General features: G+C 45.8%; 1 protein-coding gene across 1 annotated transcript in view; it reads left to right on the top strand.

Annotated features, from left to right (window-relative positions):
• The first annotated feature begins 865 nt into the window (after nt 1-865).
• NPTN (neuroplastin) overlaps nt 866-24,645 on the top strand; it is a 458,659-nt gene continuing 434,879 nt past the window's right edge. The window contains exon 1 of the mRNA XM_086959261.1: nt 866-1,059. Coding sequence (XP_086815387.1) covers nt 987-1,059 — 73 coding nt within the window. The 5' untranslated portion in view covers nt 866-986. The remainder of the gene's footprint in view (nt 1,060-24,645) is intronic.

Raw genomic sequence — 24,645 nt, 5'->3', positions numbered from 1 at the left:
GCCCTGCACAGGCTTGGCGTGGGGATAGAGAGAGGGTAACACTTCTGAACACATGTGCGGCCGACACACTGAGCCAATTATAAGGTTAGTGAACTACGCAGCTTAGTAAGACAGATCCTGTCATTGTCGCTAATATGTAGTACGAACTGACAGAATATCGAGTAGTTACTTCAAGTATTTATTCCGGGAAAATCAGCCGAATAGAGTGCGGTCAACAGGTCCTAAAGGTATAGTAAGTACTGGAGAGCTTGTCACTAAGAACATTCAGAAACTACAGTTCTACACTCCAGAATGAGGATAAGGAGTGAGTGGTACAGACAGGTAACCAATATAATAGTCAAAGACTTCCAAGGTCCATGCGTGATGCGCAACAGTCCAGGTATTTTATATGTTATAACTGCACGCGACTTGCGAGCTATATATTATACAATGCCACATATAGGTCCACCGTCAATGAATTAATAAAAGAAGAAACGAACTCCAGAAGACAACGATCTGCTGTGCAGAGAGATGCGGGAGCCACCTTGGAGTTGTTACATAAGGAAGCTGCAGCAAAATAGCTTCGGCCATAGAACGAGGGGCGCGGTTCCAGGCAGTCGCCATGGTCACGAAACTCTGAGCAGTATTAGGTAGAAGTCCGAAATGCAGCTGCCCCCCTCAGAAATATAATGTTATACGCATAACTTTCCTTCGTAAATCGGCCTGCGTATTCTTAGGATGAAGCCCCCTCTCCGTTCACCTATAAGAAATAGCCCAGTCCAAAATGGGCACTCATCCTCCCCACCCTACCGGTGAGACTTTTATACTACCCGTCCTTCCTCCATGTTTATGCTGCCGCAGTCTCGAGCTGTCAGGTTAATCTCGCGAGGTTTGCCAGCAGGAGCCGCTGCAGTAGGAAGGAGACGGGGAAGGACGCGGAGCTGCTGAGATCACCAGCTTTGCGCAGAGTCCGCTGCCCCTCACACAGCGACCTTCTTGCTCCAGCCATGCTCCGCCTGATTACAGCGGTGCCTTTGCTGCTGCTGACCTTAACCCTATGGCCCGTCCAAGCCCAGACCGGTAAGAGGGTCTGGAAAGGGAATTAACCCAGGGCTTTGATGGGGCCCGAAGGGAATCAGTGGGGATCCCAGAGGAAGCGAATGGCGGAGAATAGTGAAGAATCATGTATATGATGGGTGAAAGCTTGGGCGGCGGGGTAAACAGGATTCTCTGGTTCTGGGGCACAGCGTAGCATATCAAGGCGAGGGGAAGGTAAGGTGGGATGATGTTAGTGAAAAGGTAAAGTCTCACGTACGAGTGTCTAAGGTTAGAGCAAGGTCTGGTCACAGATTGGAGGGTGTTTTGTCTTTGGTGAATGATATAATGCCTATTGAGGCCAAATGGAACGAGAATGAACGCCAAGGCAAAATGTAGTGCATTAAAAAGGTTTATGAAGACTAGCGGATAAATTAGTACTCTTGAGGGTGGCTGTAAAGCAACGTATGGGTAAGGAGAGGGTAGTGGTGCTAAAATGCACATTTTATGAAGGTTCTGTCGAGCTTCTGGGTTGGGCAAAACAGTATTTTGATGTGGCGCTTGAAGCTGTCATTAAGATGGTGTACAGATTAATGACACTACCGAGAAAGGTAAGAGCGTTTTCGTCTGGAATACAGTTCTGTTTCTGTGTGGCCAGAGAAAGGGTCAGTCGGCCCTTCATTTTTCGGGAACATTGCTTCCTTGAGTAATAACTGGTATATATACTAGTGACACCAATTTCGTTTTCCCGTTTATTCGGAGGGGGTAGGGGGTTGATATCATTTTGCCCTTGAATGAGCCAAGATTGGCGTTGGTCGTGTCTTTGTATGTGATTGTCTTCTGTGTCTGAAAAATACCCCAGCAGTGTCTGTTGGTTTTTCCAAGGTTTGTTTTTATAACTTCTGAGAAGGGCTTGCGCCCAGCAAAGAGTTGTTTGTTGGTGAACAAATAAATCCCTAAACAAGTCTGTCTTTGCTTGTTAAAGAGGACATACTGAATGTTTATACAGTCTCATTTCTTTTATATGTAGTGTTTCACACTCTAGTTTCTGTTCATAAATATGCGCCTTCAGTTAGGATGATCAGAACCTGTGTGGGCTTCACTTTCTCGGTATTCATTTGATCTTGTAAACAGGTGACAACAAAAATCCTGAGATGGATTAAAGTAAAGATATCTTAAATTGTTTATATATAGGCTGAGTGGTGTTTAGCTGGAAAATGAAGCAGGAAACGTTTGAGGGGTAAGGATAGAAGGCGGTGATAGCTAGGTTTGATAAGGCATCGATAGATAAGAGGCCATGCTTGTGGAGGTAAAACTTCAGTCGATAAAAGCAGACCGATTTGTATTGGGACTTATTTGGGTGTGTAAAGGTAAATGAGGAATACATGAGTTGGTGGCGCTATGATTGATGCCTTTCAGCATGAGTGGAGGAAACATAGTTACGGCATTCCAAACCCTATTATGCATATGTCAATATTTTTGCGATATCCCATCGTTTGCGGACGTTAATATTCGCAGAATAGATGAACAAGCTTTCGTTATTTTACTTACTTAAGCGGTTGTGTGGACATTGCAGGCAGGAGTTACCCTTGTTTTTTGTGAATGCAAACGATGTGAGATGTGTTGTGAAGGGACTCTGTGTAGCCTTAGTCTTAGCTATAGGGAGCCTTTCCAGAAAGCACATTTACTTGTAACATTGACTGAATAGCGGTTATGTTAACCCATAGCAGGCCTCCACTACGGAGAGGGTCTTGCTTGACTTTTATTTCTTCCGAGAATCCCAGGTGCGGCCCTAGAACGCTTCTGGAATGTGTGCCCTCTTTTGAATGATAGTATACCTGCATGTCATCCGGTCAACAGTAGGTTGACACGAACACGAACTTCTGTGATGTTGCATGAAATGCAGTACTTATATCCTCTGTTAAAGCACTGGTCCGAGAATGAAGTTAATTCCTTCATGAATACATGCACCGAACCCAGTTAAGGACGCTATCTCGGGGCCTGTTTTGTTGGAGAATAAACTGACGGTATAACGCAGGCATTGCAGTATTCTACGTGTTGAACTTTGGATCGGAATCTCCATGTGTAATTTCTTGTGTTCGTGAAATCATTTGTGAAACGCTACATGTGCGTCATGTGCTGAAACAGTCTAAGAGTGCTTGTTCCTGTGTCTCGTTACAACGTACTTGTGCCTCTTCATGGCCCCCAGTAAGACAGATATGCTTTATTCATCATGCCACAGTATTGGTAGAACCATAGAAGGTACCAGAGGTTTGGTACAAAAACTGGTAATACAGCATAACTTCGATTTCCTTATGAAGCATCTGTTGCCAACATCTCAGGCCCAAGAGATCTGCCATATCTGCGCTTAGGAACAAGATGTACGACCCATTACAGTTGGGATGACTGGGTAGCGCTGTCAGTTAACACCAATTATTTTTAAAATGTGCAGAAATAATTGTAGATTTCAAATGTGTCAAGGTGGATGTCATCTATATATAATTGCTTTTCTATCCCCCTGGTTCAGCACTGCCTGAATATTAATGGCATTCATCATCTGTCTGCTTTGGTTGTTCTCGAGGTTCTTTGCCCTGTTCTCACGTTGCTGGCTATAATTCCCATTGAAGCTGCGATGCAGCGCTGCGCAGCTCGAGGTTTGATTTAAAAAAAACATTTTTTTTTCAGCCATTATAAGGTGGGACTAGAACAGTTGGTGGAGGAAGCATATTGTAGATAGCACGAAATTATGCCGTCAGGAACTCTTTAAACAACACTGTATCCTCGCCTTCTCATATTTTTACAGAACTGTGTAAAAAAAATAACACAAGCAATCAGCTACAACAAACATCAAACAAACTTAGCAAGAAACAAATTGTCCTGAAATCCATAAGAAGATATTCATAGCATACATAGTCAACCATCTAGTCTTGAGGATTCTCGCCTGCACCAATTACCTGTCTGGTCACTTACCACCTCCCTTTTCATCCATTCTTCTTTTTTCACTTAAATGCACGTAGCCAATTTACTGGAATTCCACCACTTGCCATCGGACAACTTGACATTGTTTCTCACAACTCTCCTTGGTGCGGAAAACTTGAAATTACCCTTCCTCATATTTTTACAGAAGTGTGTAAGACTGTGTCTATCACTTTACTTATTCCCTCAGTTCGCCATTTCCTCCTGTTTGTGTCGAGGGGAAGACGTTTATCTCCACAGCGTCCATATGCTGTTTGTTCTCTACAGAAGAGCACTGGATATCCACAGGTGGCAAATGAGGTGACATCAGAAGAGGATTTATTTCAGGACACGCCATTTTCATCCCTTTAATGTTATTTGTAGTTTCCAAATTAATATTTCTCTCCGGTGATATCCTTTTCAGCGATGTTAACTGCAAATGTGAGCAGTGACCTTTACAAGCTTTTATCTGTGAACACTTTGCCTAATCGTAAACGGTTTTAATGGTCAGTGAGGTGGCTTTGCGGTAGCTGCTCCAGGCCGCACTGAGTGGTTCATCTCCTAAAGAGCTCAACAATACTCTCCTGTGCTCTTGCTCCTGTGCAGTGATTGGCTAGCCTTATCCATCAGATGCAGTGCATGTGCCATCTTTGTCACTCTGCCTTCTTTAAGATCTTCAGTGGGGGAGGGAAATGTTGGAATCTATTTTAGGATTTTTTTGAGCATTGATGTCCCTGAGCTGGATAGAGCAGACGGGAACAAGTGCTTTTGATTGTGTTAAGTATGTAAGTGTGCTTTAGAAGACACACTGATGGGTTAAACCTGCGGAATCTTAGCTATGTTCTCTATAGTAACATGTTTGAAACATTTTAATGTTCTTTCTCAGGGGATTCTGTTCTACATTACAGGCGGTTTGAAGCCACTGTGCAGTGTCATCCGTGAATCTTTGGTGCAATCTACCAGAGAGTATATTTTCAAGGCTGCCTAAGAAGACTGCATGAGAAGGACGGGTGGGGATTAGGTCACCTCTGCTGCACTGCTCTACCTTCGGTGTCGCCTCACTCAATTTTTCAGCATCTTGAACGTTGAGCTCGTTGTGCCATTACATTAGCTATGCATTTTCAGTAGTTGTAGTTGCAGCGTATACTGTTACATAGACTACCACCGTTCTGGGCAGGCTGCTTGTGTAAGAGGTCCTGTCATTAAGTATTTGTGTGTGTGTGTGTGTGTGTATGTGTGTGTGTATATATATATATATATATATATATATATATATATATATATATATATATACACACACACACACACACAAAGGCCGTGCGTGGCGGGGAGTTAATTATACGTATTGTAATTGAATATCACTGAAAAAAAATCCAGGTTAAAGCAACGTTATAATTAGGTGAAATTTGGAGTAACAATGTAATGTTTTAAACATAAAAAAAGTCAGAAATTCTCCAGTTATAGTTATCTCAAGAAACTATAACTCGTGCCTTAAGGTAACTAGAACTCTTGTCCTCGCCATGAACTGCTAATTACCCCACATATTGCATCACTCATCACTCATTGACATCTTTGATGTCACTGCAACATTTACAAGGTCGTCATTGATGACAAAACTGTGTATAGTTGGGGTGCAAGTTATAGTTATCTTCGGGCACTAGTTATAGTTACTTGAAATAATTATAGAACATTACGTTGTACTGAGAATTTCTCCTAACTATAACATTAATTTAACCTTTGTTTTTTTTCAGTGAAAATAGTGTGTGTATATGTGTGTGTGTGTGTATATATATATATATATATATATATATATATATATATATATATATATACATATATACTTGTTGCCCTAAGGCAACTATAACTGATGCCCTTCCATGTACAGTTTTGTCATCAAGTGTTGCAGTGATATTGTCAGTGATGTCATAGGTCATGTCACGAGTGATGTAATATGTGGGGTAAGTAGCAGTGCATAGTGAGGGCGCATGTCATAGTTGCCTTAGGACACCAGTTATAAATATTCAAGATAACTATAAGTGATGAATTTCTGTGTATTCCTTAGTTTAAGACATTACGTTGTCACTGAAAATTTCACCAACTATAACGTCCCTTTAATCTTTGGGGAGAGAATGTAGCCTTACAGCTAGAGCGGTAAACCTCAAACGGCAAGAGCGGTAAACCTCAAAGCTGGGGAACCGTGCTCGAGTCTCGGCAACAACGCTGAACATCCTGTGATTCTGAGCAAATCTAGTAATATCCCCGTGCCTAACACAAGCATTGGAAATGCAATAGGTCTCGCATTAGAAAAGTTGGAGCTATTGGTCTTGTAAATTACAAATATTTTATTTCTTGGTTTTTAAAATAGCTAAATTGATAGCTTTGTCATTTACAATGTCAATAGTTATAACTTTCGCGAATGTGACACCTATAGCATTTGGAATGCAACATGTTTTGTATTTACGTGACTTAGATGGCAGCTCTGGTCGTTAGGCCACATCTCTAGAGAGCAGGGTTGGATTTTTTTTAAAAGTGTCCATTTGCTGCAAACAGTGGCGATGAAGTGATACCTTTGCTCGGAGTGCGCACCCCCTTTCAGCAGGTGTTGGCAGATGCCATCTTCAGTCATTGGTGCGTTTGGCCTCCGCTCCTATGGTGGAGGACCAGTGTGCCTTCAGTGGTACCACTGAAGGCACAGATGATTGCTGAGCAACAGTCATGTTTGATGCATGAACTCAAAAAATTATGTTTTCAAGAAACAAGCTCCCAAAGTATGAGTTTGTTTCTTGAAATTAAAAAAAACCCCAATGCATTCAGTCCTCACTTGATTACTCTGCCCTGGACGGCCATTCCTTCAATGTACAACAAGACATGGAAATGTAGAGCTGGTAGGAAGTAGGGAGAGGTGACCACAGTGGCATGGCGGCTCAGTGGCTGATAGGCCACCAGGTATGATGTTTATGCAGGCAGAGCCAGCAGAGGATCCAACAATGCAAGCCTGGTGTTTCCTTCACTCCTAACGAGGTTCCAGCTCGGTTAAATCTAAATGATGCCTATAGTTTCAGTAACAATATTTTTCAAGCGGTAAGAATAATTGCAGGGTCGCTGAGTGTTGTACTATTCCGCCTTTGCAGGTTGCAACCCCGAAATCACCTCACACAATGGACGACTAATGGCTTTCAGTTTCTCCCATAGCCCCAGATAAAAGTACCTGATAAAATACACACTGCATTAGACACAGCAAATTGCACAAAATCAACTCCGGTCAACACAATATGCAAAAGCATTGGAGAAATGGACAGTCAAGACAGACCACAAATTCAGATGCATGCTACTATATAAATATAGGCGAGATAACATTATTGAACAGATAAATCGTCGTCTATGCTACACACAGGCATGATACACACACAAAACAAAAGATACATTAAAATGAAAAACACCCAACTCCGTCTTTGAATGCAGATAACACCACCGCAAAAAGATCATCATCATACACAAAAACACATACAGATGGATTCTTGAATGCATACACCAACATCGGTTAACACACACTTACACATTACATAGAATATACACACACGACGATCTTTGAATGCATACACACCAGACACAAACACACTTCCAATGCACACATGCAGGGATGGGTTTTCAACACTATTCAGATATACTCGCATACAACGACGTCGTCACATACAAACACGTCCTCGCATGCCAGTGTACACTGAGATAAACTGTTTCAGACACGCACGCACACGCACTGCAGAGACACGCGTGATGGGGGTAATAGCAAGGTGGTGAAAAGGGGGGCAAAAGGTAGGAACAATGTCAATGGAATGAGTGAGGGGGAGAGTGGTTAGAGTGGTGGGAGGTAGAAAAGGAAAAAAGTCATCGGCGGGATTGGAAAAGAGGAATAAAGGGATTGAAAGATGTCAGTAGCAAGGGAAGTAGTAGGCGTGGGAAAGAGAAATTCCACCCAGTTTGAAATTGTGTCCCTTGCAATCAGTGCCAGTGAGGAGAGGTAATATTGCGGGCAAAGGAAGGCATCGGGATTATAAGGGAAGGGTGAGCGGTGGAGAAAAGACACGCTTAAATAGGAATAAGCAGAAGGCAGTAACAGAAGAGGGTTGTGGGAGATGGGAAAAATGTAGGTAAACAATGATTATGGAGTAGTTCGGAATTGAGGTTTGGGAAACAGTGGGTGAGTCTGGGAAAGCGGACAGGATCGGGAAACAAAGGTGAGGGGAGGGACTGTTAGTGAGGAGTAAAAGCCCCAATGAGGAGCATTAGCAAATGTATAGCGAGTGATTGGTGAAGAATGAGGGGGTTCATAATAAGGAGGGGGAGCGACTAACAGACAAGTAAAGTGGGGGATGAAGAGATGGACTAATTGAGATGGTAGGACAATGATGTCGAGTCACTAAAAAATAGCTTGGTGTTTGTTTTCCTGATGCGTTAAATTTTAATCCTTTTAGTTCCAACGCACTGGTTGTAATTATGATTTTTGTACCGCGCTGACTCTGTTTGAGGGGTGAGTGCTCAAGATAAGTGGAAACGGCAGTGTTGGGGGGCGCCGCGGCTTATGCTTTATGAATCCGCGCGTCTTTGTTTGGGCCTCGGCTAGCTCCTGTAATCAGGGCTAGGCGCTAATTAGCGGCGCGTGAATTATCTGCGCTCATGCTTTAAATCCAGGCCCTGTTCATTAGGCCTGCAGTTAATGAGAGCGCGTGGCTGCTGGTTTGGGGGGGGGGGGGAGATGGGGGAGGGGGAGAGTGGGGGGGGGGTGAGGGGCTTGTTGGCGAACTGTTTACCATTCGTCGCAGAAACTGTTTTTTTTTTTTGTTATTCCGTCTCCGTCGCGCGTCCGTAGAATATATAGTAGCTTACAATAAAACAAAATTTAAACAATATATTTAACCACTGCACAGCTTTGCCAGTGCTTGCTCAGTGCTATCTGCTTTGGTATATAAGAAATGCGAGGCAGTAGGAGATAAAGCAATTTGGTTACAATTTTTTCTACAAAGGACCTCGGTTATATGAATTTAGCTGCCAAGCTTTCAATACTAGCAGTTGAACTATTTAAATGCTCACTCTGTAATGGTCTGTAAGAGGAAAGTCTTCAAATATGGGGCATAATTGACACAAAGCCTGCCACCAATTGCAACATCTATATAGCGCTTACTGTCCCTAAGTGGGGCGCTGACGCACTTGCCAAAGCTGGTGGCACACTGCACCGTGCATGGTGTTTGGAATGGTTGGAGGCCCGCGCCCATCTGAGCTTGACTGAGCTTGGATCCCGCTCCGGCCAGGGTCCGTGTGTGTCACGAGTTTGCTGCATACAGGAAGAAATAAACAGTGTATGGTAGGGAGAGAGATATGACGGGTACAGGCCACAAGCTCAGGTAGCACTCACACATGAGGGAGATCGTCAATGGAGAGGAAAGGGGGAAGCGAGAGGGTGAAAGATGGGAGGACCGGTTTAGAGGCAGGGTCTACAGCAGAGCATCAAAGGGCTGGGCGAGAAGGGAGGGGGGAATGCGAGGAGATAAGGACCCAGAAGGGGGAGGAGGGAAATGCGAGCAAGTTAAAAGGAGACTAAACTGAAAGTACGGCCGGCAGGCCGTGAATAATTAGAAGGTGACATGCGCTGGGAGGGCTGCCTTTGATGTGGGAATGCGAGGCAGGCAGGCAGGCGGCTGGTGGCATTGTGCACGCGCTTCATGCACTGCAAGGAATCGCCAGCCAGTGGTGGTGTGGTTAAAGACTGGATAAGCCCCTATAGAGCTTGCCAGCTGTGCTGCGCACAACAGGCGAGCCCTAAAAAAAAGACATGTGTTCATCTGTAACGAAACTGGTGCTATTGTAAAGTGCTCTGATACCTGATATCTTCATGTCTAGCTCGTGCTATACAAAAAAAACAATACAAATAAAAAACCTTTTTTTTAGTGAACTAGTTTTTTTTTTTAACGTATAATAATATTTGATTACCAAACGTAAAGCCAACTCCCCACCATGCACGGCCTTTAGCCGTACGCAGCAAAGAGTTGCCCGCTGCCAATCACTTGTGGCAGCCAACCCCATGCCATGCATGGCCTTTGTCCATGTTCTGGGTAGGTTTGGCCCACATAGGTGCATAAGTCACCAACTGGCGCACAATCCCTATTTTATTTTTGTGGGGTGTTCCATGGATCCACAAACCCACGGGTCCCCTAACCCTAACATAATTCACATTTGACTCTAGGGGTGGTTTCTCTGGGACCTCCTCCCCTAAAAGGGTCTGGGGTCAGAGTTCACCTACTCTGCCACCTTTTTATTATTATTATTTTAATTTTCAGGACTTAGAGACCGAGTCACTGAGTCCTATGATGGCAGCCTGAGTCCTTCAGGTTGCGGCCGGTCAATTACAATGCAGGGTTGAGCACGTGGGTCCACAAACCCGTCACGTATCCTCTACGGTATTAAATGTACAACATTCTTTAAAAAAAAAATTTTTTGGTAAACCTTTATTGTACTTATAGCAATACAATCGCGGGCAAGCAAAGCACCAAGATCATAAACATACAGCATTACATCCCCAAATTGCCCCATTGTAGCTCAGGATAATGTTAGTATTATCAAATACCAGGATGGATGAGGTTTCTTTTCTCTTTTGGGATTCTAATGCATAGGATCGATAGCGAGCAATCTTTTCAGAGTCTACAGCCAATTGTCAAATCGTGCAAAAGCGACCAAGTGGACAGTTAAAGTGGGAGTGGGGGGGCAAAATAAGCAATACTGAGCAGCCATAAGCGCAGTCTCTATACAGAACAAACCAGTGCCCCACCCCACAAGAACTGAGTACGCCATAGAATTCCCGAAGAATAAGACAGAAAAAGGCAAAGAAAAGGGCCATAAAACCGAAGAGAAAACAAGAAGATACACAGTAACCATCCCCCACCCGCACCCCTGCAGAAGGCCATGGCCTATCCCCCCAGCAGTGTGCCCGTCGCCCTAATAGGAAACCCGAAATATAGATGGAGAAGAAGTGAAGAAAAAAGAAAAGATGGAGGAGGAAGACAACCAACTTGTGTGTTCTCAGCCGCCCACCCCCGAACCTCGAACCGATGAAATACCAACGTTCAACTCAGTCAATGTCCCGCCTGTCCCTCATAGTCCCAGCAATGCGAGCAACAGCAATCAAGAAAACATCCTCAACCTTGCCCCTTGCGATCAAGTGCGTCGACGGAGTCCAGCTGTCCAGCCGCCATCTTAGATGAAATAGACGAACGGGATGGCCACGACAGAATAGGAAGCTGTCCACCAAAGTCTGCCCAAACCAACGCTGTATGTTCAATGACGATACAAAAAGGATCAACGCACAGCAGTAGTCCCCCAAAGCCGGCGGGCCAGTACGGTAACATCAGTTCCAAGAAAGGATGGGGAATCACGCCATCAGACCACAAAGGAGTTGCCGGACATGGCGTCCGGAGACGATTCCCCAACCACTGCATGAGTCCACGAACACCAGACCTCTTCCCGACCATTGCGGTCAGCACCGTGGCGGTATCGCGATCTTGGTCCTCCAACGCCTCCGTATATACCTGGGTAGGTTGTCCACTGCTATCGGATGCAGGGTGTGGCGCAGTGCCCCGCACTCGAGAACAATCACGGCCAGTCGAGGGCACATCAGGAGCAATGGCATCCAGCCGGCTCCCCAGATCCTGGGCACTATTATGCAGGGCAGCTCGCAAAGCACCTTGAGCGCCCAGAACATCGTTGATCCCCAGCGGTGCCCCAAAAAGAAAGGATGCAGCATGTCTCTCTCTTCACCCGAGGCTCACGGGCATGTAGTGGCTCTCGAGGCTGACCGCCGTCATCCCATGCGACCAGCTGATCACCCCGCCGACACTCTGCAAAGTACAATCGGGCCGGAGGCACAGGGGCAGCAGACTCCATTCCGTCACCACACACAGCGCTGATGCAATGTCGGCAATCACCTGGACCCTCAGTCGCGGTCCAGGGTCTTCAGTTCCCAGCGCCGAGTACGCGATACACAAAATGGCTCCCACCTCCGCTCAGAGAAAGATGGAAGAACTGTCCGGGCCGTCCACAGGCGGGGAAGAGGATACAATGTATCTCCCACAACTGCGATACACTCCAAGCGTGCAGAATCGCAGGGCAGATTGGATCGCTGCAGTGGGAAGCGCAGTGCGGCAACCTCTCTCCGGCCGACCGACTCTTCCCCGTCTTCGATGGCCGCTGTTGTTATGGCCGGGGCTGGCCGTCCCTCACGCACAAAGACCCGGTCTCACCGTCATTAAGGGCCGGGGAAGAAGCGAGGACGTTTCACCACCGCTACCGCTAGAAACAAGCCGGGGAACACACCATTGGGATCAGAGTCACATCCTCGTTCCAAAAACTCGGCTCCAATGCAGGATAGATTACAGGATGCAGAAGGAAAGCGAGAAGGTCGGCGGAGCCGAGAGTCTAAGCGGCCATCGTGGTTGCAGGCTAGGCTCCTCCCCCAAATGTACAACATTCTTGAGCCTTAATTGCTCCAAAACTACTGAGCGTACTCTCACTAAGTCCTAAAAAGCCCTCTTTCAGGGCCAAGATCTAGCTTTCTTCCAAATGTGGTGTAATTCCATTCAGGCGTTTGGGCTGAATGCCTAAAGTTCCTAAACGAAAATGAATGGGGAAATCTTTGTGGGACCTCTCTCCGCCTTTTGCTTCGGCCCCCACTTGATCACCTCAAAACTTGCCATGTGAAAATTAGGCAAAAAGTAGCACTTTTTTTTGGAAAGTTTCGTAAATATTCGTCAAACGAAGCCAAAGTTATAAGCAACACAAAAAGTAATTTCCTATGGAAACAAACCTTACTGTAACTATGCAGTGGCGACAACCTCTGGGTAATATAGATAATAATATACACATACATACACAAAACAGGAAGCAAGGAAATCTGGGTAGTTACCAAGGTTAGGAGGAGATCAGGTCCTTTTATATAGAGCACCCTACAACACCAGTGACGCTGTGAATTTGCTCACTACCAAAGTTATTTTTTTTTTTTTTTTTTTAGCAGTTTTTAAGCATAGGATTAACATGGTACCATCCATGCAGAGCTGAAGAAAAAAAAAAAAATATATATATATATATAGTTTTTTTTACCGATTAATAAATATTTGCTTCCTCGAGTATCGCAGGGATCTGTAAAAATCCTTTCACTTACATAATTGTTCTACAGTTTATTTTCAGTTTGATTTCGGGGAGAGGCATTGATGGGGCTCTTCCTCGGTGGAAGCAATTCTGTTTGAATAAATGTTTGAAAACCTCCCTGCTGTTCTCCCTCACCACCCACTGCTTCCATCATCAGGTGATCTTGTCTTATTCTTTGTCTTGTTTGGTTTTCTTTACTTTTATTGTTTTGTGAGAAAAGAGACGTGGGGTCTTGAATGACTCAATCTTTTTTTATCTGTAGACCACATCACACATGAAAGCAGATGGTTGCTGGGAGCATCAGGCTTGGCCAGCGGGCTCGCTTTCCTACTAATTGTATTCCTGCAAATCCTCTCCCCGCCCCCAATATATCCCTCTATACAGCTAACTTATCTTAAATTTAGAGTATTGGCCAGCTCCAGAAACAGCCCCCTCTCCCAAAGATAAATTCTGTGAAAGGAGGGATTTCTACAGGATATTGTTCGAAGCACTTCATTGAATATCACTATTGACCCCTACTACACATGGATTCTCAATGAACCAAATGTGTTAATGCAGTACCATACTTATGTAACTCCATTCAATTAAGTATAAGGAGTATAATCAAATGGCAACATTACAACATGGTAGAAATCGGTCTAAATGAACATTATGATGAGGCAATTATGCAGTGGTCTTCCTGACCTGTAAAGAGAGGCAACCATGTTCTAGATAGCTCTGCAGTATGACTAACATATATATTAGAAGAAAAACAGCTAACTAAGACAAATTACACTAAAAAATAATAGCTGATGCTGGCAATCAAATATGGGAAAGGGATGGTAGGGGTGCTAAGTGATTTTTAAATCGAAATGGTATTCAGGAGCCCCGCGCTGGGGCACTGGGAGATGAAGTAATGCAAGGAGGGATGATGTCCTCCACAAGCAACGATGAATTCTGGAAAACGTTATCTGAAGGGTGTTTTGAGCAGTCGGGAAGCGGGAAGACCTGAAAGTTAATCTGTTCCTCCTCCAATCGCTCAAATCTTTCTGGGGTTTTGAATGTTAAACACTAGTGGAGAAGGCCAATGTTGCCAGGGGTGCTAAGGGCTCCATGGGAGGTCTATGAAGGGTGAGGCTGAGCCACTGTGAGAGTCGTCAGGTCGGAGAGCAGTCTATCTCATTTGTTATCTATCGGGCGGCGACAGAGGCCCCAGGCCCCTTCTTTGTGTAAGACTGTCACTTCCAACTTCACCCATAGAATTGGCGCCAAGCCTCATATAAGGGGGCAAGGGGCCCTTTGTTTTGATTATTTGGCTAGGATAAGGTCGGGACCATTGGAATTATGCAATTGTGCGAATGCAGCGATTTTCGCATATTTATATATCTGCCGCATTTGCCTCATAAACCATGATTTGCCACATAATCCATTATTTGCCACATCTGAAGATTTTAACAAAAAAATGTTCTAGCTCAGACGGTTTAAAAGTAAGTATAAATGCAGCAACATATGTTGACACAGAGTGGGAGCCCTTTGCAAAGCTGGACTGATCATCGTTCTGTTGCTTATTGCTATATTTGGGTCTTAAACTGGTACTAATGACATGCAGCCAATGGCAAGACAGTGTTACCAAGTTTAAAAATGACAAAATAATGAAGTAATACTATTACATAATGTGCCACATCATGCAGCAATACTTTTCCTGCTGAATCATTTACTCAACTCTGCCACATAATTTGGCCCTCTGCTGCCGCATAAGAGCTCTTTACCTGAGCGCTAGTAACGTTAGAGAGTGACGCGTTCATTTTTAGGTCTCGCGACCTATCGATGCGCGCAAGCGCATCGAGCGTAGCGAGAATTCATGTCGGCGAAAACATCTTCAAACCAAAGGGCTTTCAGCCCCGCGGTTTTCATGCAGTGCCCGTGTACATGCACGCGCACTCCTCCCACACCAGCAACTCCCCCCTCCCACACCAGCACCTCCCCTCTCTTTCCACGCAATCACAGCCTCCCCCTCCCACACCAGCACCTCCCCCCCTCCCACACCAGCACCTCCCCTCTCTCTCCACGCAATCACAGCCTCCCCCTCCCACACCAGCACCTCCCCTCTCTCTCCACGCAATCACAGCCTCCCCCTCCAGCACCTCCCCTCTCTCTCCACGCAATCACAGCCATGCACTTCAGTTCCGCCTCCCCCTCCCACACCAGCACCTCCCCTCTCTCTCCACGCAATCACAGCCATGCACTTCAGTTCCGCCCTGAGAGCATGGTATGGCAACATTCGTCGTAGCAGAAGGGCAGTGACAGAGCCGGAGACCTTGCAGCTTGGGGCGGTCCGGGGTACAGCGGGTAGGAGATAGACAGGAAACATCGGACTGGATGTCCATATTTATAGTTCAGGGCTAAAACATCTATGTGCTTTCCTTTCCTTTCCCATCGTCAATATATAGGCATCAACAGATGGTCTATGTACTTTATTTGAATCATCTTAGCCTTGCCGCTGCGCTCATTTTATTTCCTTTCTTCCCTATCAAAATATCTTCCTTTCTCTTTTCCCCTCCATATTTCTCTCCCTGGTTCAATTTTTCCTCAGTCTTCCCCACTTTTTCTTCTCTCGTGATGTCTGTTGTTTTCTTCGTCGTGCTCTCCTCCCTCCTTTTCTCCAATCATGTATTTGTTCTTCCGGTATCTCTCAGCCTCCCCGCGCGCCCTCCCTCCCTACCTCCGAACAGCAGGCTTCAGTCACAGAGGGCAGACCTCACTTTCTCACCCATGCACGTTCACAGAACATTCAATTATGGCTTTTTCCCCACAGCCTCACACCTCTTCCCACATACCTAACCCGGGCATCGCCGCCTCCTTCCCTCCCAGCGACTGCAAGAGGCTGGGCGGCGCCACAGCTTCCGGGCGGGAAACCTCAGCGGGGGATCTCGAGGGTGCGAGGGTGGAGGACTGGGAGGGGTGGGTGAGAAGGGCTACAGAGGAAGCTAAAATAAACTGTCCGATAAACACCCGACCCACCATCCCAGACACCATCACCACCCCCAAACTACCACCAACCCACTCCATCAACACCCTACCCCAGTCACCATTACCACACTCTCAGTACTACCAACACACTCCATCAAGACCCCTGCTACTACACCCATAGGGCTGCCGACCCACTCCACCAGCCCACCCCTGCTACCACACCCATGGTGCTACCAACCACTCCACCATCACCATACGAACCCAGCCACCATTGCCACACCCACAGTACCCGCACTCCACCATCACCACCTGAACCCAGCCATCAGAACCAGCCCATCTCAGCCACTAACGCCCACATCAATCACCATCATCACCTCCACCTCGCGATCACAGGCACCATCACAACACAAACCGCCAACCCAGTCACCATCAGCCCAACACAGCAACCATAACCACCCAAATCCCAGCAATTCATCCCATCAGTCACCATCATCACTTCCCCATACCACCACAGCCACCGTTCTCCAGCAAATCCACCAACCGTCACCATCATCAACCCAGCCCAGCCACCATCAACCCAACCACCATAACCACCCAAATCCTAACAATTCATCCCATCAGTCACCATAATCACGTCCACATACCACAACAGCCATAGTTCTCCTGCAAATCCACCAACCGTCACCATCATCAACCCAGCCACCATCAACCCAACCCAACCACCATAACCACCCCAATCCTAACAATTCATCCCATCAGTCACCATCATCACTTCCCCATACCACAACAGCCATCGTTCTCCTGCAAATCCACCAACCGTCACCATCATCAACCCAGCCCAGCCCAGCCACCATCAACCCAACCACCCCAATCCTAACAATTCATCCCATCAGTCACCATAATCACTTCCACATACCACAACAGCCATAATTCTCCTGCAAATCCACCAACCGTCACCATCATCAACCCAGCCCAGCCACCATCAACCCAACCACCATAACCACCCCAATCCTAACAATTCATCCCATCAGTCACCATCATCACTTCCCCATACCTCATGTGGCATATGTTGCAAATCCTTAAATATGCAAACAAGCACTGGCGTTGCCAATAGGTCTCGCAGCAGGAAAGTTGGAGCTATTACAATTGCAAATAACAATGCCTTTTATTTTTGTTTTCATTTTAAAAACATAAAGGGCTTTGTCATTTACAAAACCAATAGCTCCAACTTTCCTACTGCGAGACCTATTGGCAACGCCAGTGCTTGTTTTGTTAGGCACAGGGAGATGAATTGATTTGCCCAGAATCACAGGATGTTGAGCGTCCCTGCTGAGAAACGAACCCTGTTCCCATATACGAGGTCACCCACCCTAGCCGTTAGGCCACACCATATATATATATATATATATATACCGTTGCGTCAGCCAGAGACACACTTACAGAGCACCCCCGCTTCACTTTGGGCACGGACAAAGCTGGCTTTGAACTGCTGCAGTTCGTTTTCCAACGGAGTTGGATGGTCTGTGGCCCGCCAGGGATTCCGGGACGAAAGGTTGGTAGTTGTAGGGGTTTGCTACCTCAAGCTGGGCAGTGTGCACCGTCACATTGAGCCCCTGCCGCATTGATTCCTGGACTCTGGGGCCGGAGTGGTACAGGGGACTGGAGGAAGCGAATTGTTTGGACTGCAAAGCAGAAATATTACTTTCTTTTGTTGGGCACAAGCTGATTCCTGCACCCCCGCATTTCCATTTGGTGTGACATTCCATTTGTTTTCCCCCTTGCAACACCGTCGAGAATCCAACAAGGAGGATTCTGGGACATGTAGTTTTCCAGCATGCACGGGACTCTACACAGGTGTGCATTCAATCGGCAGGGGGAGGAGCGGGCCTGTACTAACATGGTAAAAGGAGGCAGGACTCTTTTGTCAGCTTGTTCTCTCATTTCTTGGATGCTTTGGGCGCTGAAGAAGGCTACACAATGCCGAAATGCATTTGCCAATGCTACACCAATAAAGCTTCCAACTGATTCCCCTGGGTCTCTGCCTTCTTTCTTTGGGAGAAGTTTGTGTATGTATGTGTGTGTATATGTGTATGTGTGTGTATATATATATATATATATATATATATTTGTTTAGGAAGCCAACATTTATTAAGTTACTACTAACACCCTACCAAACTTTCAAGCTGCGAATGTTACAAAGAAATTTGACAAAATCATGTAAAAAAAAATATTGTGTGTGTGTGTATATATATATATATATATAATATTCAGCTCTGCTAGGATGGTACTATGTAAATCCTATGCTTAAAACTGCTAGGAAAAACTCACTTTTTTAGTGAGCAGATTCACAGTGTCACTGGTGTTGTAGGGTGCTCCATATAAAGGAGCTGTTCTCCGCCTAACCATAGGAACTATCCAGAGTTCCTTTTTTCCTATTTTATATATATATTACCCAGTAGTTAGGTTTGCCTCATTTGGATGCTGTTATAAGATTAACTTTATAAGTTATACGCTTTACCTATATTTTATACAAAGCACAATAATGTTATAAAACATAATATGTATAAAGTTATGATTTGTATACAGTAGTCAGATGAGCCAAATCTAGACACCACCCCAAATAGGTAGTCCGAACAAAGGTGATGAAGTCCTTCTCAAAGTTGAGTACCAAAGCCCCTGCTCGTGGCCAGGGTCTCCTTACTGCCTCCACGATTCTTTAGAGCTGACCAATAATCGAGGAAGTGCTTGTACCTGGGACTAATCCATTCTGGAGGGTCAGGAGCGCATGCTGGAAGCAATTGGCCAGGATCTTACTCAGGATTTTGTAATCCAAATTTAGAATATCTATTGGGTGATCCGAGACTGTGTACTTGGAGTCTTTTCCTGGTATTAACAAGGAAACCACAGTGGCCTCACGGAGCATGGAATTCAGCTGGTTTCAAGTGCTGTGTTAAATAGCTTAATCAGGTTTGGGAATGTTATGCGAATCTTAATGCCGCTCGGTTTACAGGTACATGCATCCTCCTTAGTACTTCTCCACAAGCAGACCCTAGAATCACGTTACCATTTTCAATTGCTTTCTTTAATTTGTACCATTGCAGTATTTAACATCTGTCAAATTTATTTTTACAGGGCAGGCGCAATATAATGATAGCTGTTGTCTTCTGTGATTGTTTTACACTGTTGTTGTCCAACAACTGGGCACTGATCTGTATTTAAGCCTTACACCATCAGTATGTGGTACGTGCCTCCACTTATGTAGTGAAATTTGACCAGTTCCCTACTACTTGTTAATGCAGCAAGTGCACAATAAATTAACTATTGATTTAGTGCTGTTTCTCTTATTTGTGAAATGCATCCCTCTAAATCGATCTTTTTTTGCCTTACATGACCTTTCTAGATCAGGCTATGCTGCCCCACATCTGTAATGCAGAGTCTAGGCTTGTCACAGCCATTTTTCTTGCTGTTCAGTCTTTCTATTAATTTAACACTGTTGGCAGGTCTTCTAGTTATAGATTGACCTTCCTGTTTTGTGAGGTCGCATTTCCCACTTTGCGTGCTTATGCAATTTCTTTAATTTACAGCATAGGAACGAATTGTTGCTAAGTAATCTTTGTAATCCTCTTGCATATTCAAATATAGACGCTGCCTTGTGTTATTAGCATTGCCTTAAGCTTAACTCTTTCTTTCTTAAAAGCTCTTGTTCAGGGCTTCTTGCTCTTGAGCTGCATCATCGCTACTTTTGGGTGAACCCCACTTACATGATACAGTGTATGACTTCTGATTTCTGTGGACTGTGCCTTTTTGTGCTTACGGCAAAACTCCTACACCCATGTACTGTACATGTTACCTGTTCCTCTGGAAGTTGGATGTAAAGGGGGGATTTAGCTTCTTGATGGCACAGATATATCTTATGCCCTGGTGGCTTAACTTTGCCTCCAGTAGGGTGGGCTCTCTGGTGCTTCAGAGCACACACTGGGTGGACTTCAGTAGCTGAACCAATGGCAGTTTCAATTTAAAAATTAGTCGAATCCTATCCAACTTCTTTCTCTTGCCCAGTAACTGCACCTTGTATATGGAGCACCACTAAACCTCACCCAACACCCCCATATAAGCCAGTCTCCAACCAACTCCATCTAGGAACCCAATGCCAAATGGCATGCTTTGCTTGGTAAGGGTTGTGAGGCATTATATAAATCTACAAAACAGTTCTTGTCGCCAGCAAGTTACTCCATACTGTTTTAAGAGGCGTGTGACTTGTTTTGCAACATCGACACCTGGCTATGTCTAGTTTGACTGACAGAAATAGAAGATAGCACCAAAGAAACATAACATGAGGTAAGCGAAAGAAAATGAGACTGCAGTAGAAGGTTTGAGATAATTCATACTCCTGGCAATGCATTTTAAGTGTTACTTAGCCAAAAACGGGCCACAGGTTACACCAACAGTCAGCTTAGATCCGCATTTGAGCAGACTTTAAACCCTTTGCAGTGTTTGTCTTGCCTCTACTGTTGAATTCACCATCAGTGCTGGTAAAGCAGTGGGAGAGCTGCACCCCTGGTATCTAGCTACCAGTTCAACCGTGAATGGATATCTTTGACAATGAGCTATGGCCAGCATTAGCTGTTTGTAGTAGGATGAAAATAGTCTTAATATATATTTTTTTGTCTGTGAAAACTGAGTATGGTTTCAATACCGGACTCCAATTAATTTGAGTCCTACAGTGACCACCTAACATTCACAGATAACAAGAGCTTGCTACTCCTGTTGAAAAATAGTATTTAGCGCTAGCCAAAATCTTTGTGATCTGAGGTGGAGAAAAAATAAATCTAAAGGCTAGACAGAAAAGCTCAATAAAATATCTACATCCAAAAGTGAAAGTTGAATTGAGTTGAATAGATCATTTTCTAGGAGAGCTAGAGTAGCACTGTTAACTGAGGGATGTGATGCTGTAGACCTGGAAAATTTTAGATTATTTGCCCTTGGTTGGTGTCATTTACTGTCAAATTATTAATTTGTAACAGGTGTATTGTTTAGCTAACTGTAGGTGTGAATGATTGTGAAACGTTAAAACAGTTTAATTGACATGTGGCATTCATTGAACATACTTGCAGCGCTTGTGTTTTCCCTTTTACAAAGTAGCTAAATATTTGCAGAAGTGCTTGTGAAATAAAATTAATTTAACGTCTGGGTTACATCCTTTACGAGTGAACATACTCCATAAAATTAATCAATTTACTAGTAACCCTTTCTTTTGCCTGCAAACATGTTTGTGTTCTGTCTTGTATCATTGGATGGTGATCTATTGTGGACGCCTGGACAGAACATTACTTGATTTACTGGGACAGACAAAGTAATAGAGCATTTGGACTGCTGAAATAATGTTTATGTTCACTTAAAATCTTACAGACACATGTTTCACTCGGAACCACTCGACTCTCATGATGCTCTGTGATGCTACAAAAGAGTAGGACACCACGTTTAGGTGTGATGCCTTAACATTTCAGCTATGGTTTTATTACTTAGGCCAGAAGGATGAACAAAGCTCAGCCCTCAAAATCAAATGGGTGTGTGTTCAAGTCTGAAATAACTGGTTATCGCTGGTAATTCTCATCCGCTACCATCAGAGTATGCTGTATTAGTCGTAACTGTTAATAAAATAATCACCATAACCTGTTAAAATTAGAGCAGGGGTGTGTGGCCAAGCCGACCAAGATGGCGGATGTATCTTCCTAGTGCTCCGCTCGGCAACCTGCGCCTCAATAAATTTAAAAGATCCCAGATGCCATAATCCCATGTAAAAGCCCCACGCCCGATGGACAGAACCTCAGGGGGCGACCCGGCGCGCTCATACGAGCCATAGCGAAGAAGACTGCTGCCCCGCGGGCGACATCATCGGAATGGCTGGCTCCTACAAAATGGCGGCTCGCCGTAATTCAAAACTTGGGCCGAGACGGATAGTGGGGCGGGGCTTGTGAAGCTGCCCCCTTCCACCCCGATCCGGTTGTGACCAGGAATGCGGGCCGATCGGCAGAAGTGATGCTGGGCTGCCGGGCCCGGAGTTGAGAGCTGCAGGGGCACTGGCGGGATCTGGGCAGACTGTGGCGGCCTGGGCCCAGTAAACAGCGGGGATAGAATCACCGGAGCGCTCCCCAACATGCAGGCCCACCCCCAGTCAGTGGGCCTCGGCGGGGAGGAGGACAGAGAGTGGGCGGGTACCCAGCGGCCCAAGTCACATGATTAACGAAGGCTGAGCAATACGAGCAATGACATGCGGTGGAGGGGTCAGAGGTAGTTGCGCACCATTTCTGGGACCCGCACTCCAACGGGACATCGCAGCAGGCTTCAGACCGGGATACCTTCCGCAGCGGCGCCTCCCCCTCCCGGGGCACCAGATTGAAAAAGAGTACCATTGACCACCCGCCCCACATTTCAAGCACCACCCTGACCGGTAACAACAACGGAAACTAGCCAGTGGGAGGTGTTCACGATAAGAGGATGGCTAAGGACTGATAAGAGAGAGGCACCAGACCCTTGGGCAGATGATACGCATTCGACCACTGACTGCCTCAACCTGTATCTGGAGTAGACGCGGGTAAGCAGCTACCCCTCTAGGGAAGCCCTGCCCAGCACAACTTCTACAGCCCACAGATACCCAGAGCGGACGCCGAATATCATGGTCGACGGAGGCGCTCATTACAGGGTTCAGCCCGAGCAAGAGAGGTGATGGTCCCATAGAAGACATTGAACATAGCGGTCTGCCACACCCAAAGCAAGAAAACAGACCAAAACGCCCTGAGACCCTGTTCCCAGTGGGTATCCAGTGACCCAATCACCATGGGTCGCCAACGCGCAACAGGAACAGCGCACGCCTCGGGTCCCAGTGGCGCCCGGTTGGATGGAGAACCACCCCAGTCGATGTCCATGTCCGAAAAACTCCACAAAGTCCTAGTGGCCATAGAACATTCTAGAGTCACTATGGAAAACAGATTTGGCGAACTGGCCATGGACCTCAACCTGCTTCGAGATGACTATAGAAAATTTCCAGACAAAGTCCACCAAAGGGAAAAGACATTACACAAAATGGAATCACAAGTACGGCACCAGCAAACCGTCTTGAAAGACCTACAAGCTCGGGTAAAGAGCCTAGAGAGCAAGACTGACCTCGAAGGACGCTCCCGAAGGAGTAACATTCGTATCCTGAATCTTCCGGAAGGCGTGGAGGGGCCAAACCCGATCCGTTACATCACAACATGGATCACAACGTTTACGTAAGCAACGGACTTGACCCCCTATTTCTTGGTAGAGAGGACGCACCGGGTCCCGGCCCGCAAGCCACGACCGGGACTACCGCCTCGCCTCTTTCTGCTGAAGCTCCTCCACTACCAAGACAGGGACACCATCCTTCGAGCAGCCCAACAGCATGGGAATCTTTGGGTGGAAGACCAGCAGGTCATGCTGTTCCCCGACTACTCCCGAGCCTTTCAACAACTGAGAGCCACCTGCCTCGAAGTTAAACGCACCCTGCGGCAAAAGAACATACAATATGCTCTATTATTCCCGGCCCGTCTAAAATAATTCACGACTATGCCACTCACTTCTTCACGGAACATATGAAAGCGCGGACCTGGGTAGACAGCCCACGTAACCGCCCTCGGCGCCCATTCAAGAAAGTCACCCTCACGCAGCTTAACACACAAACAAACTCCACCACAAACAACTACCTAGACCTAGTGCAAATCATAAACGAACGCAGGAGAGCGCTACAAGAAGCAACAAAAATGAAGTCGACAGGAGGGATTTCAGATGGAGACAGAGGCCCGCGTCTGTTCAGCTCAGAAGAAGACTTCAGTGACACACGCACGTCGCCAGAAGGCTCAGCATCACCCCGATAGTAACTCCTCAAAGGGCGGATTCACTGTTAAAATGGATGTGACATCTCTAGAGACAAGGTCCACAAAGTCGGGAATCGGGATTAAGACACCCACCGATGAGACAATGCCTCATTCAGAAGCAACAATGCTGCACATTGTCATCGCGGGACATCATAACCAGAGTCGAAGGTAGACTGAAGTAAGCGGTAGTGAACAGAAACTGTGTCTATTGGTAAGATCTACTACATAGACTACAAGCAGGTGGTGGCAGTGGTAGCAACCAGCGGAGATGCATGGCCACCCCCCTAGCAATGAACTAGAGCATTTATATGGACTACAGTTTGGACGTATCGCCTCGCACGATAGGTCCCCCGAGTTGGGAATGTTTCCCGTTGTTTATTGTTACCCCCTCCCTTTCCCAGGCATCAATAAAGGAGTGAGGACACGGACATGTTGGACATGTGGGGTGTGTGAAGGACTGGCGATGTGACGAGAGGAGGGAGCAGAGGCCGGGGAGGTCGCTCTCCCAAGGGAATTTAGGACTAAAAAAAGACAGGATGCCACCTAAGATCCCAAATACAGATCTAACAGTTCTCACATTGAATGTAAGGGGAATACACACAGCCTGCAAGCGCTATAACATATATGCATACATAAAGAG

Source organism: Lissotriton vulgaris, chromosome 2_2 (genome assembly GCF_964263255.1).
Source record: "Lissotriton vulgaris chromosome 2_2, aLisVul1.2, whole genome shotgun sequence".
Taxonomy (NCBI): Eukaryota; Metazoa; Chordata; class Amphibia; order Caudata; family Salamandridae; genus Lissotriton; species Lissotriton vulgaris.
This window is presented reverse-complemented; position numbering and strand designations above follow the sequence as displayed.